At 47.7% G+C, this 12874-nt stretch overlaps 1 protein-coding gene across 3 annotated transcripts in view; it reads right to left on the bottom strand.

The window, feature by feature from the left end:
- The window catches only part of helz (helicase with zinc finger), a 48083-nt gene that overhangs the window by 17515 nt on the left and 17694 nt on the right, over positions 1-12874 (bottom strand). For all 3 annotated transcript variants that reach the window (XM_080855863.1, XM_080855864.1, XM_080855865.1), the window contains exons 12-21: positions 12273-12609; positions 10624-10754; positions 9504-9683; positions 8460-8561; positions 7806-7984; positions 6805-6923; positions 6241-6386; positions 4983-5130; positions 1782-1965; positions 1385-1613 (exon numbers count right to left, since the gene is read on the bottom strand). In XM_080855863.1, coding sequence (XP_080711989.1) covers positions 1385-1613; positions 1782-1965; positions 4983-5130; positions 6241-6386; positions 6805-6923; positions 7806-7984; positions 8460-8561; positions 9504-9683; positions 10624-10754; positions 12273-12609 — 1755 coding nt within the window. The remainder of the gene's footprint in view (positions 1-1384; positions 1614-1781; positions 1966-4982; positions 5131-6240; positions 6387-6804; positions 6924-7805; positions 7985-8459; positions 8562-9503; positions 9684-10623; positions 10755-12272; positions 12610-12874) is intronic.

Raw genomic sequence — 12874 nt, 5'->3', positions numbered from 1 at the left:
ATGGCTGGTAGATGACATTTTTTACCAGCCAATCATATTTTTTACCGGCCAAAATTAAACCTGCCATTTCAGACCTACTCTGACATTGTTTGATATAAACAATCTTTACATATGATTTTAATATCATTGTGAATCACTCTCAGAATGGATTAAAAGAAATCAACCAATATTGCACAATTGGCTGGTGACTGCCACAACACGCGCTGTATGCTATACCCGGGAATCCTTAAAGGCCCTCCTTCACGATACATTTATTATTTAATTTACTTTGCATAACCACAATTTTTTAAAGCACATTCAAGAGTTGGCTATTAAAAATTTACTTCAGATGAATTAATTTAACCTCATAAGAAGCGCTGCATTAGGTCTACTAAAAAAAAATATAAATTAAGCTTTTAAATGACACCTATATGATAGATTAATATTGTCCAACTAACTCTACAGCATGGATATTCAAAAGCTTATTATACTATAGTCTTACTGATCTGACAAAAAAACGCATTGAAAAAAACAAAGGGAAGGCAAACAGTACCTCTGCTTCACTGAAGGGGGCGTGCGAGAGCAAAGGAAAAAATCTTACCGGAGCATGAAAGTGTAGTGGGCGAAAGGCTTGATGTTATGAATACATGTGTTACACAAAATACAATGAGCCACCTACTGCAACATGCCCTTGGTGTAGCTGTAGCTGCTGTTGTGGCTGTTGTTTCTTCCTCCCTAGAGGTTCTCTGCACCTTTGCTTGAGGTGATGCAACGGCAATGAATCAGCACATTATTTTAGCTTTCGTTTAACTGCGTTAACTTGCGTGTGGTCAACTAAGTCGATTTCAACTTTAAAGTATCGCTCGAAATATTATAACTTTATAACCTTTGTATTCGCCGGCAAAGTATTAGAACTTTGTATTCGCTGGCAAAATTGTTGTATTAAAATTCTAAGAACTTTATGTTACCCCTTCCCTTCTCCCACTGTCCGTATTGGCGTTGCAAGCTATTTTTAACAATGACGGGCGCAATAGTTGGGAGATTTGCTCCGCAATGTCACTCGCCAAGTGGCGGAGCATCGGAGACAATTTAGTCGCCAGCCCAAAAATCTACACGCCATTGGCGCTTGGCGGGTGCCAATTTCGAGCCCTGAGCACAAGTCAACAAAATAACCTGATGGAGACACAAACTGACTAACTAACGCAGTACACAACAATGTCAACACGTTATTCTGTCAATGTGTTGAGAAAAATTATGGATTTTGCTAGCTTTCAAGCCCTAGGATTTCTCTATTTCCAAGTGTAGACCCTTCTGGTTCCTTCTTCTAAAGGCACACATTATGTGTGTGTGTGTGTGTGTGTGTGTGTGTGTGTGTGTGTAATGGAGGGAGTGGGGGGTATCTCACCTGCAGCGCCCCACCGAGCAGAGGGCAATGGGGTCTCCCACCACGGCCACCAGGGACTGGGCGCGCGTGATGGCCGTGTTGAGCAGCTTGTAGTTGGACAGGAAACCGTAGTCCAGGTCCTCGGTAGAATCTTCCACCAGCTGCTCCTTGCGTTTGATGGCCGTCTGCTTATGCTTGCAGGTGTGGCGCGTGCGCACCGTGCTCAGGAACAGCACCCGGAACTGTTTGCCTGCAGGGGAGGGCAGGGGTCAAAAGGCAAAGGTCAGGTGCCAGCAGGCAACCCAAGCAACACTGCACCCAAATGTATGTTCAGAGTAAGTGTGTGTGCTCACATGTCGCATGTAGTGTGTGTGTGTGTGTGTGTGTGTGTGTGTGTGTGTGTGTGCGCGCGTCTCACCCTGCACGTTGAGCACCCTCTCCACACTGACATCAGGCATCCTTTTCTTTCGCAGCTCGGCGCGGATGCGGAACACCTGGTCGGCGTACGGTGACACCACGCCGATGCTGCCGTCGTCCAGCTTGCCCCAGGCCACCGGCCACTTCCGACGCATCTCCTCCACGCGCTCCACGATCTCAAACACCTGCAGCGGACACACACACCCACACACACAGTCAGAAATACACCGTCCATGACCAGTCAACACTACTGCAGACACACACACACATTTATACAGAGAGAACTACACAGGAAAATAAATCCAACTTACAAAAATATCAACACCACGCAGTCACATACACCTTTATAGAGACAAATGTGACTTCCAATGAATAGACAGCATCCTGTTACAACAACGATAGTAACCATACATTCATATACAGTGGGGAAAATAAGTATTTGAACCCCTGCCGACTTCGCAAGTTTGGCCACTTGCAAAGAAATGTGTGATCTAGAATTTTAATGGTAGGTGTATTTTAACAGTGAGAAACAGAATATCAACAAAAAAATCCAGAAAACTGCATTTTATAAGATTTATGACTTTATTTGCATTTGATGCAAAAAATAAGTATTTGAACCCCCAAGCAAAAAGCAAGAATTCTGGCTCCCAATGGCCAGTTATGTGCCCAAAAAGCACACAGATTAGTCCTCATTAGGTCTAACAAGGTATACCTGATCTCAACTGGTGACCTGTATAAAAGAAACCTGTCCAAAGAATCATACTTCACACCTTCAACCTCACCACCATGGGCAAGACCAAGGAGCTGTCCAAGGACGTCAGAGATAAGATTGTAGACCTGCACAAGGCTGGAATGGGCTACAAAACCACCGGCAAGCAGCTTGGTGAGAAGCAGATAACTATTGGTTCGATTATTCATAAATTGAAGCAACACCAAACAACTGTCACCCGCTCTAGGTCTGGGGCTCCATGCAAGATATCCCCTCGTGCGGAATCAGTGATCATTCGAAAGGTGCAGAATAACCCCAGAACTACACAGGGGGAGCTTGTGAATGATCTCAAGGCAGCTGGGACCAGAGTCACCAAGAAAACCATTGGCAACACACCACGCCGTCATTTTTTTAAGTACTGCAGCACTCGCAAGGTCCCCCTGCTCAAGGAAGCGCATGTACAGGGCCATCTGAAGTTTACCATTGCACACTTGAATGATTCTAGGGAGGATTGGGAGACAGAATGTGGTCAGATGATACCAAAATCAAGCTCTTTGGCATCAACTCGACTTGCCGTGTTTGACAGGGGGGGGGAATGCTGAATATGACCCCAAGAGTACATCATACCCACCATCAAGCATGGAGGTGGAAACATTATGCTTTGGGGCTGTTTCTCTGCCAAGGGTACAGGACGACTCCACCGCATCAAGGGAACTATGGATGGGGCCATGTAACCTCGAATATTGGGCTTGAACTTCATTCCCTCATTCCCTCCCATTGAAAACACAACCTTAAAGATTTGGAGAGGATCTTGAAAGAGGAGCGGACCAAAATCCCTCCTGAGATGTTTGTAAACCTGGTGACCAACTACAAGAAACGTCTGACGTCTGTGCTTGCCAATAAGGGTTATTCCACCAAGTACTAAGTCATTTTTGTCAGTCAGTTTTGGGGGTTCAAATACTTATTTTTTGCATCAAATGCAAATAAAGTCATAAATGTTATAAAATGCATTCTTCTGGATTTTTTTGTTGATATTCTGTTTCTCACTGTTAATATCCACCTACCATTACAATTATAGATCAGACATTTCTTTGCAAGTGGCCAAACTTGTGAAATCGCAAGGGGTTCAAATACTTATTTTCCCCACTGTACACACATAAACACACACACACACAATCACACGTTAGTGTGTCTGTGTGTTTTGTCTTAGAAAGTGTGCTGTGTGTCATCAGAGTGGAGTAGCTGACACACCTACTCCTCTCAGTAAGACCTCGCAGTCAGTACTAATTTAACCAGTCCTCTTTACTCCTCAAACCACAGGGGCTGATGAATGCAGACTCTCCCACTGAGAGCCCATACCGGGCCCTACTCACAGGCCAGACGCCCATTATTTCAACCCATTTCACCTGGAAACTCTAAAAGCCCAATCAGTGTGTGTGTGTGTGTGTGCGTGTGTGAGTGTGTGTGTCTAGGCCAATGCTTATGACTCATACAAGTCAAGTATGTGTATGTTCATGAGTGTGTGTCATTGGACTGGACGCCACCCACCCCCTACTGCCCCGGTCTGGTGTGAGTGTGAGTGTGTGTGTGTGTGTGTGTGTGTGTGTGTGACTCATTCCCCAGTCTCAAATAATGAGCCACTAAAAGTCTGAAGAGTTGTTCTCAACTTCTAGTTCCTGTGGTCACAAACATGATCATCCTCCTCCCCTCTCCTCTCCTCTCTGGTTCTTCTAGTGCACAGACCCAACGCGTAATCCTGCTCGTCACCTCTTCTATGAAATGCTCCTCTTCACCATCTGAACTTGACGGCACCCATTAACAACAATAACACACCGAACTGCACCATGAACCCCTGGTCCGACACCGGCATGAAGGCTTCTCCACCTGGAGTTGAGTTGAGGAAACTCTGACGGCCCAAGTTAAGAGAGAGCAGTTAACGTGGGTCATTATCTAGAGGCGCTTCTTTGCCTGCTCAACTGTTCCCAAGTACTGAGGTATAAGTCCTTCCACATCCGTGTGCTTGGACCACTTCCTGAAGTCTGTTTAAATGAGTGACCTTAGGCTAATGCGGCTTGTGATCTTCTAAGTATGTTTGCGTTGAGATTGTCTGAGGACATTCCACTGGAGCTTACTGTTATGGTAGAATGGGGAAGAGAAGCAGGGTCTGTCTCACATGAGTTGGGAGGTTAAGAGACACCTCAAACCGTTTCCTAACACGAAAGGGAGCGAAGCGTCTCCAAAGAGCGCCGTAAACGTATCCACATTGACATCCACGTGCTATCACGAGGCAAACCTTAAACCTTACAAAAAACCAATGGCAAGGCAGCGTGCGATTACACAATTTGCACCTCCTCCTGTGTTGTGGGACCTCTGTGAACCAATGGCAACCTTCTGGAAGTGTGAAAAGGCGTCCAAACAGGTGTTATGAGGAAGAGGGCCAACTGCGCTCCACCATTGAGGCGAGAGGACGAGAGTGCGTGGTCTGTCTCTCACCTCTGCGTTGTTGTAGTACGCCGTGCTGTTCTTCTCCTGCACATCCTCTCCTCGTGCCGTGAAGAAGGTGAGCGGGTAGAAGTCCTTGTGCGGGGGCTGCTTCCCACTGGCCATCAGCTTGCCCTCGTAGAACAGGTCTGACGTGTAGCTAGAGAGAGAGAGCGAGAGAGCGAGAGAGCGAGAGAGAGCGAGAGAGAGAGAGAGAGAGAGAGAGAGAGAGAGGAGGGAACCAATCAGAGACCACTCTATAAAGTTCATTTTTAGCTTGTCTACTTAGCGTAGTTATTCAGCAGACACTTCAGATATTATAGTATTATTATCTCACACTATAGTGACTGAGAGCAGACCAGGACATTTGGCCATTACCAGACTAACACATAATTGCAATACGGTTACCAAACGGCCATATGCCCAATCATCATACACGCAGAGGCACGGAAGTACGGTTCACACACGACTTTCTGTTCACCAGCTGCTACAGTGTTCAGGCTCCTTCCCTGACTGGTGGATTGTGGGGAAACAGCTGATAAACTGTTGAAGTGTTGGTGACAGTGGCACTGGTGGAGCCGGCCGCCGATTCTTCACCATACCCTGTCAGCTGTCGTCTGAGATTGCCCATTACTGCCTGGCTTCAGATTGGAAGTCTCGAAGCAGGAAGCAGGGAGGCGCTGGCTAAGTCTGTAACCTTTCAGTGTCACAAGCCAACGCATACAGGGGCAGGCGTGCAAACAGCTGGACAGTACTCGTGATTTTAAGTTGAGCTATTCGTCCTCAACAGATGTTAGGGAAGTCTTTCCCAGTCTGAGCACACCCAAACACAGCGTGTCTTCATTAGGATCTGGGTGGGTAGGATGCTTGGACCTCAAACACGATACATTCACATATTTTGATTTCTACATTGTGTAGGGGGGAGGGGGGGGGTGTGTAAGGTCTCTGGTGACAGCAGTGGTGGGTGACAGCGAGAGGGCCCTCCCCCCCTCCCCTCTAATAAGGTGAAACTCAGTTAATCTGCCAGCTCTTCTCAATGGGGAATGCGTGTCAGACAAGCGGCATGTGTGTGTGTTACAAGATGTACTTAGATGTGTGTGTGACAATATGTGAAAGCGTCTGCTTCCGTTTGTTCACGTAGTGCCATTGGGGACTGAGAAAGTGTGAGCACACATCGGGGTGTGTGTGGGTGTGTCAAGAGACGCCGAGTGCACATGAGGGTTCTTGGGGCATGGGTGGGTAGTGTTGGGGTAAGGCGGCTCTCACTTACTTGATGATGGCCTCGTGGGAGCGGTAGTTCTCACACAGCAGGATGCGGCAAGGGTCCACGGGCGGGTAGTGCTCATACAGCCGGTCCAGCAGAGACACGTGCAGGTTACGCTCCCGGGCAAACTCACTGTACACAAACGGGCTGAGCTGCGTACACGCACACACACACACACACGGTCATCAATTAAACTGCATTTATATAGGTCACAGATGTTTTCAGATGTTACAGGTGCAATAGAGAGGTACTACATGTTCATGCTGCAATATTGTTGACAAGAATATTGTACTTTATGCTAGGAGGGAGATGGATCTCCTAATGGACGACAATGGTTGGGTTTAGAGTTACCTATTCCTCTTTTATACAACTGAGCCCTTGCTAACAGATGAACCTCAGGCAAAGCTCATTCACTGGATTTACCTTTTATTGAGTTTATGGTGTGTTATTTATCTCAGCCCAGAGAGAGAGAATGAGATGGAGAGCTAGATAGATAGAGATAGATAGATCGATAGATAGATAGATAGATAGATAGATAGATAGATAGAGAGAGAAGTACTGGGGAAGTACCTGCATGTGATCTCCTGCCAGCACTATTCGGGTGCTCTTGGTGGCCAGGGCCAGGGGCATGATGGTCTCGCTCTCCATGGCCTGGGCTGCCTCGTCCAGCAGGATGTGGGTGAAGAGACCTTTAGGAAGAGATAGGGAGGCAAGGCAGACATTCAGCACAGCACAGGAGAGTAGTGCCTGGACCAGAGGCCACATGGGTCTCCTCAGAGCATGGGAAGGGCTGGAGGGGGAGAGGGAGTCTATCAAACAAACCAAAATAGGATCAAGTGGAAATAAGAGAGAAGAAGTGGACCCCTGTGTGTCATCAGATTCACACTGATCACACACACACAAACAGCCAAACAGCAATTACTAGACTGGTCAAAAAGCCCAAATGTTAGGTTTGCTCTGGGGCTGAAACATAATGACGCTCCTGTGAGTTCTGCCAGGTAGTCTGGTGATTAAAATGCTCCCAATGACTTCCTCTTGTAAACAGGTTCCATCAAGAGGAACTGGTACACACTGGCTTTATGATGCTCACTTTGCATATGATAGTCCTGCTGGTATGAACTGGTTTGAAATATTCTGCTATGATATGCTACTAATCTGTATGCTGGTTTATCAATCAGGTTCAGGGATGCTGGTACGTTCTGCTTTGGCAATGTTTATCTGAGCATCCTCTGTCTGCCTCTGTGACGGCTCCTTCCAGACACGGGGAGCTAATGATGCTGAGCCCATTGGACATGTGAGGCACGTCTCTTAGCAACAGATGATGATGTGAGCGGCAGCATCGAATACTGTTAATAAACTGGCGGAGTGGCTCTCTCGGGGGTGGGGGGGGGGGCTGCTCTCTACTGCTCTAGCAGTCAGCGTGACGGCGGGGAAGTGTGTCGCCTGGCGACCACTGCCATCGCCTCACACACACTCTGGCGCGGTTTATCACCAGTATCTGGTGAAGGGGTTTGAGAGGTCTGCATGTGATTGTGTGTGTGTGTGTGTGTGTTAGAGTGTGTGTGTGTAACCTGGCTCTAGGTCCAGCTGGCAGAGGTACTGCGAGGTGCTGAGAGTCACCACCACCACACGGTGGCGCTCCACGTCCTCCCGCTGGGGCATCTGAAAGGTGTAGTGGGTGTTGGAGATGAGGCAGTACTGCTGCACCAGAGGATGCACCGTCTTCACCCAGCGGTTCTTAAAGTAAATCCTACACACACACACACACACACACACACACACACACACAAACACCGCACAGTATGTGACATGAAACAGATATTAAGAGAGATGTATCATCTAAACACAGGTAGAGAGAAAAAAAATCATCCAAGTGCCTCAGACAGACACATTATCCAATTACAGAAACAAATCTGGTCATCAGTTCAGACACAGCCAATAGCCTGTCACATGAGGATGAGTAAGAGAGCGAGCCACGGACACAGACAGAGAGAAAGGCACAGACACAGACACAGAGAGGCACAGACACAGACAGAGGCACAGACACAAAGAGAGGCACAGACACAGAGAGGCGCAGACACAGAGAGACGCACAGGCACAGAGTGAACCGCACAGACACAGACACACAGAGAGAGGCACAGACACAGACAGAGACACAGAGAGAGGCACAGACACAGACACACAGAGAGGCAGAGAAAGGGAAGAGAGAGAGATGTGTCCAATACCTGAGGGGGCGAGCATGGGGGTTGCCTTGCTCTACATAAGGGTGCAGGTAGTCCTTGATGTAGAGATCCGCTGCACTGTTGGAATGGGTGCAGATGAGAACCCTGAGAAAGAAGAGAGAAAACACAAAACATTGACCATTGCATATACATTTAAAATTCAAATGATTTAAAAATTAAATACAGGATGTAACATTTTTAAATAAATATAAAACATTACTGGAAATAAATACATCAGCTCTGGCGGTGAATGCTCAACACCTCCACACACTGCACCAAATCAAGGTTTCTTCCTCACGGGTCTCAGGACAGCAATACTCATTCATGTTGACTCAATGGTGAATTAACCCTGTTCACTATTCATGCAGAGAGTCAATATGGACCGTGGTGAATTAACCCTGTTCACTATTCATGCAGAGAGTTAATATGGACTATGGTGAATTAACCCTGTTCACTATTCATGTTGAGAGTCAATATGGACCGTGGTGAATTAACCCTGTTCACTATTCATGTAGAGAGTTAATATGGACTATGGTGAATTAACCCTGTTCACTATTCATGTTGAGAGTCAATATGGACCGTGGTGAATTAACCCTGTTCACTATTCTTGTTAAGAGTTAATACGGACTATGGTGATTTAACCCGGTTCACTATTCATGTTGAGAATCAATATGGACCATGGTAAATTAACCCTGTCCACTAGTTCCACAACTTCAGGAAGAGAGAGAGAGAGCGAGCTGGTGAGGGTGGTTGGAGGTGTTTGTATGAGGAAGAGGAAGAGAGAGAGAGCGAGCTGGTGTGGGTGGTTGGAGGTGTTGGAGCGAGGAAGAGGAAAAGAGAGAGCTGGTGTGGATGGTTGGAGGTGTTATAGTGAGGAAGAGGAAGAGAGAGAGCTGGTTTGGGTGGTTGGAGGTGTCCGTAAGAGGAAGAAGAAGAGAGAGAGCTGGTGTGGGTGGTTGGGGGTGTTCGAGCGAGGAAGAGGAAGAGAGAGAGAGAGAGAGAGAGAGAGCGAGCTGGTGTGGTTGGTTGGGTAGAAGGTAGACCTACCTGTTGCCGGGCTGCTTGAGGATGTGCTTGACGGCCTGGGCAAGGGTGAAGGTCTTGCCCGTGCCGTATGGGCCGATGATGAGCACGGGGGGCAGACACACAGACAGGGGCGTGGTGATGGCCAGGATGGCCTCCTTCTGCTTGGCGTTCAGACGGGGGTCCAGCTGCTCGTCCCATTGCCTGCACCAATCACAAGAAGGATACAAGGTTGGGATCACTGCTATTTGACAAAACTGTTAGCAAAATAATTAACTAAAAATTGCACTACCAATTAGCATAACATATGGCCTGCTCCATACAACATAGGAACTCATACAAAAGTAGGCCTAGTTCAAAAAACTAAGTTCTCAGCTAAAAACAACTTGTCAGTTGTAACAATACACTTAATTCTCATACTACCATGACCACCTCAATGGAACATCTTTAAATGTCGAAACAGTGGGGGGGGTGTTTTAATGTATTATACATGTACTATACATGTGTAGTTTGTGACAGAGTGGTCTGCCTTTGTTCCTGTCTATTCACACAGCCTCTGTTGGCCCTCTCCTGCCACTAGCTCTGCATGCGGCGTCTCCTCTCGCTCAGCCCAGCCCTTTGTTGAGTGACTGTGCTGCCTGCGACTGGCTCCATGATTCAGGGAGTTTGGAGACGCTGCTTACGGCTCCTGTGGGGAGGGCTCGCCTCGCCGAAACCAAATGGTTCCCTTACGGGGGACCTGCTATCGTTCTGACACGTGTTGAAAGCGCACGCCGAGCGCTGTTTAAGGTCACTCTCCCCTTTTACATGACTCATCGTAAAACAACAACCAAGAAAACACACACACACACACACACACACACACACACACACACAATCACAAACAATGACCACTTACATCTGCAAACAATTGCTTCTGTGAAACTCAGTAGATCTGTTATTGCAAGGGCCATGTTAAATATAGTGCGTTTGAGAGAACAAAACTATCAGCACTGTCTAGTCTAGTGTACTCGAGAGGAGTCCCTGCTAGCACAGCACACCTGTCTTCATAACTGCCTGACAGGCCTGAACTCTGTGTGTGTGTGTGTGTGTGTGTGTGTGTGTGTGTGTGTGTGTGTGTGTCTGGGGAGGGGGTCACACTTGCCTGTTGGGGCTCCAGGGGATGGTGGGGGTGAGGTTGACATCAGGGAAGAGCAGGCCGGTGTCCTTGACGCGGTCCAGGGCGTAGTGCATCTCGCACAGGGGCAGCCGGTTCAGCTGAAACTGCAGCTCCACCTGTGAGGAGGAGGGAGGGAGGGACAGACATGAGGATACAGCAGCAGTATTAGCGTCTGTTTCCCATGGAGGCCTAGCCTTGAGTGCGATAAAATTGCGATATGATAAAACACGATTTTCTAACCGCAACGTGCGTGATAAAAACATGGTCTAAAAATATAATAAAAAACAGTGTTTAAAAAGTGCATGCCTTGTGCTTATACTTACAATGACTTTGTTTAAATTACGTAAATGTACAGTGGCAAAGCCACAGATTTTGTATTCTTGTTTCTGTAATAAGCAATTAAATACAAATGTGGGAAAGAGGATACATTTTTATTAAAAAATGCAATTGGGGGGGGGGGGGGGGGGGGATCGCAATAAGATTATTTTCCCCAATCGTTCAGCCCTAGTTTGATGGTCACATTGAGGGGCGGCTCAAGAAAAGTCGTCTGAGAGAAAGCGTTGTTTGCCGTCCTTGACCGCAACAGCAGACATTTAGAGCAGATTTCTGGGAGATGCTCTCAGTGGAATTAGCAAGGATATCTCACTTCTCTGTGTCCTGTCAGGGCTGGCTGCTGTCTACAAGAATTTAGGGCAGGCCTCCTTGGTCCACTTCTCCGTTTGTGTGTGTGTGTGTGTGTGTGTGTGTGTGTGTGTCCTGTATGTCACCTCCTTCAGCCATCTACGAAAAGAGCACTAGGCAAGGCCCATAACAGACTGAATTGTGACTGACTTTGGAGGAAGGGTATATGAACACAAGTTCACAGACACAGACACACACACACACACCTACACTCATAGAAGACTCTACCCGTCAACACCAATGCTTTTCTGCATCGGCCAAAAACATTAAAAAAAATAAACGCAAAATACAGCAGCTGGCTTCCCCCACTGACAGCTCCAGCTCTGCCAGACTCAGCATGGCCAGTGCCTAATTCATTTAGTGTGGGTAGCTCTCAAGTGAAGCTGCCAGGAGATGATCACAGTGAGACAACTTATGAATTTACAGCTGCCTCCCCCAGTCCTGCATGACTAACATGGCATCTCTCTCTCTCTCGCTCACTCACTCACTCTTTCTTTCACTTTCCTTTGTCCAGCCTTTCCATCTCTCTCTCTCTCTCTCCCCCCCCCTTCCTTCTCTCTCTCTATCCTCTGTCAAGCCTGTCTGTCTGTCTGTTATTCTGTCCAGCAGCATGCCTGGTTACAGCAGCTACTGCCTGCTTCTCTCCTTAAGGATGGAGGAGGCTGGACAAGGTTGAGGTACTAGGGTTAAACACACACACGCATGGGTGTTCCTGTTTATTTGAGAGGTGACACGTATGTGCTAATCTGTCAACCATGCTGTTGCCTGTGTGTGTTGGGGGGGGGGGGGGGCTTCTGTGCACATTTGGTGGTGGGCAAGAACACATGTGTAAGCAGACATGCAGTACATGTGATTGCATATGCTGAGAAATGAAGAGAAGTGTGTGTGTGTGTGTGTGTGTGTGTGTGTGTGTGTGTGCGTGCGTACGGGTGTGCGCATGTGTGTAAGCTTACTTGTAGCTCGCGGTCAGGCAGGAGGTTGAGCTCCCCACAGCAGTCCCTGCAGACGCGCAGGAAGATGTAATCCTTGGTCTTCTCCTCGATCAGTGCCTCGTACACACGCTCTTTGCTGCCACCTGCTGGATGGTTGCTGCGCTCGCGGTCCAACGGCTGCAGCAGCACCGAGTTGACCTTGGTCATGACCAGCCGGCCAGCCAGCGTGTCCTCGGACAGCGTCTCCGTCAGCTTGAAGCGGGCAAAGAGCTGCCCGTTCTGGGCATACTTGGCTCCGCCCGAGATGCCCGTCAGCATGAAGCTGTTGACCAGCTGAAGGCTCACCTTAATGTTAAACCTGAGAGAGAAAGCAGCCCAGGGGGGTTTAACAAGAGCAGCTACTCAACCTACACTCTTCAGATGAAGACGTATAAACACCTATGTCCCAGTGGACAATAGAACACCATGATCCAATCTGTCCCTCCAACTGATCAACACCACAATAATATTCAAGGTCCTACTGTTAGTTCACAAGGCCATAAACTCTTCTGCGCCCACCTATCTCCAGGACCTCCTTACCCCTCAATCCTCATCCCGGACACTTAGGTCTTTAAGTCTAAACT

This window comes from Sprattus sprattus, assembly GCF_963457725.1.
Source record: "Sprattus sprattus genome assembly, chromosome: 18".
NCBI lineage: Eukaryota > Metazoa > Chordata > Actinopteri > Clupeiformes > Clupeidae > Sprattus > Sprattus sprattus.
Note: the sequence above shows the minus strand (reverse complement) of the source record. Positions and strands in the feature narration are given on the sequence as shown.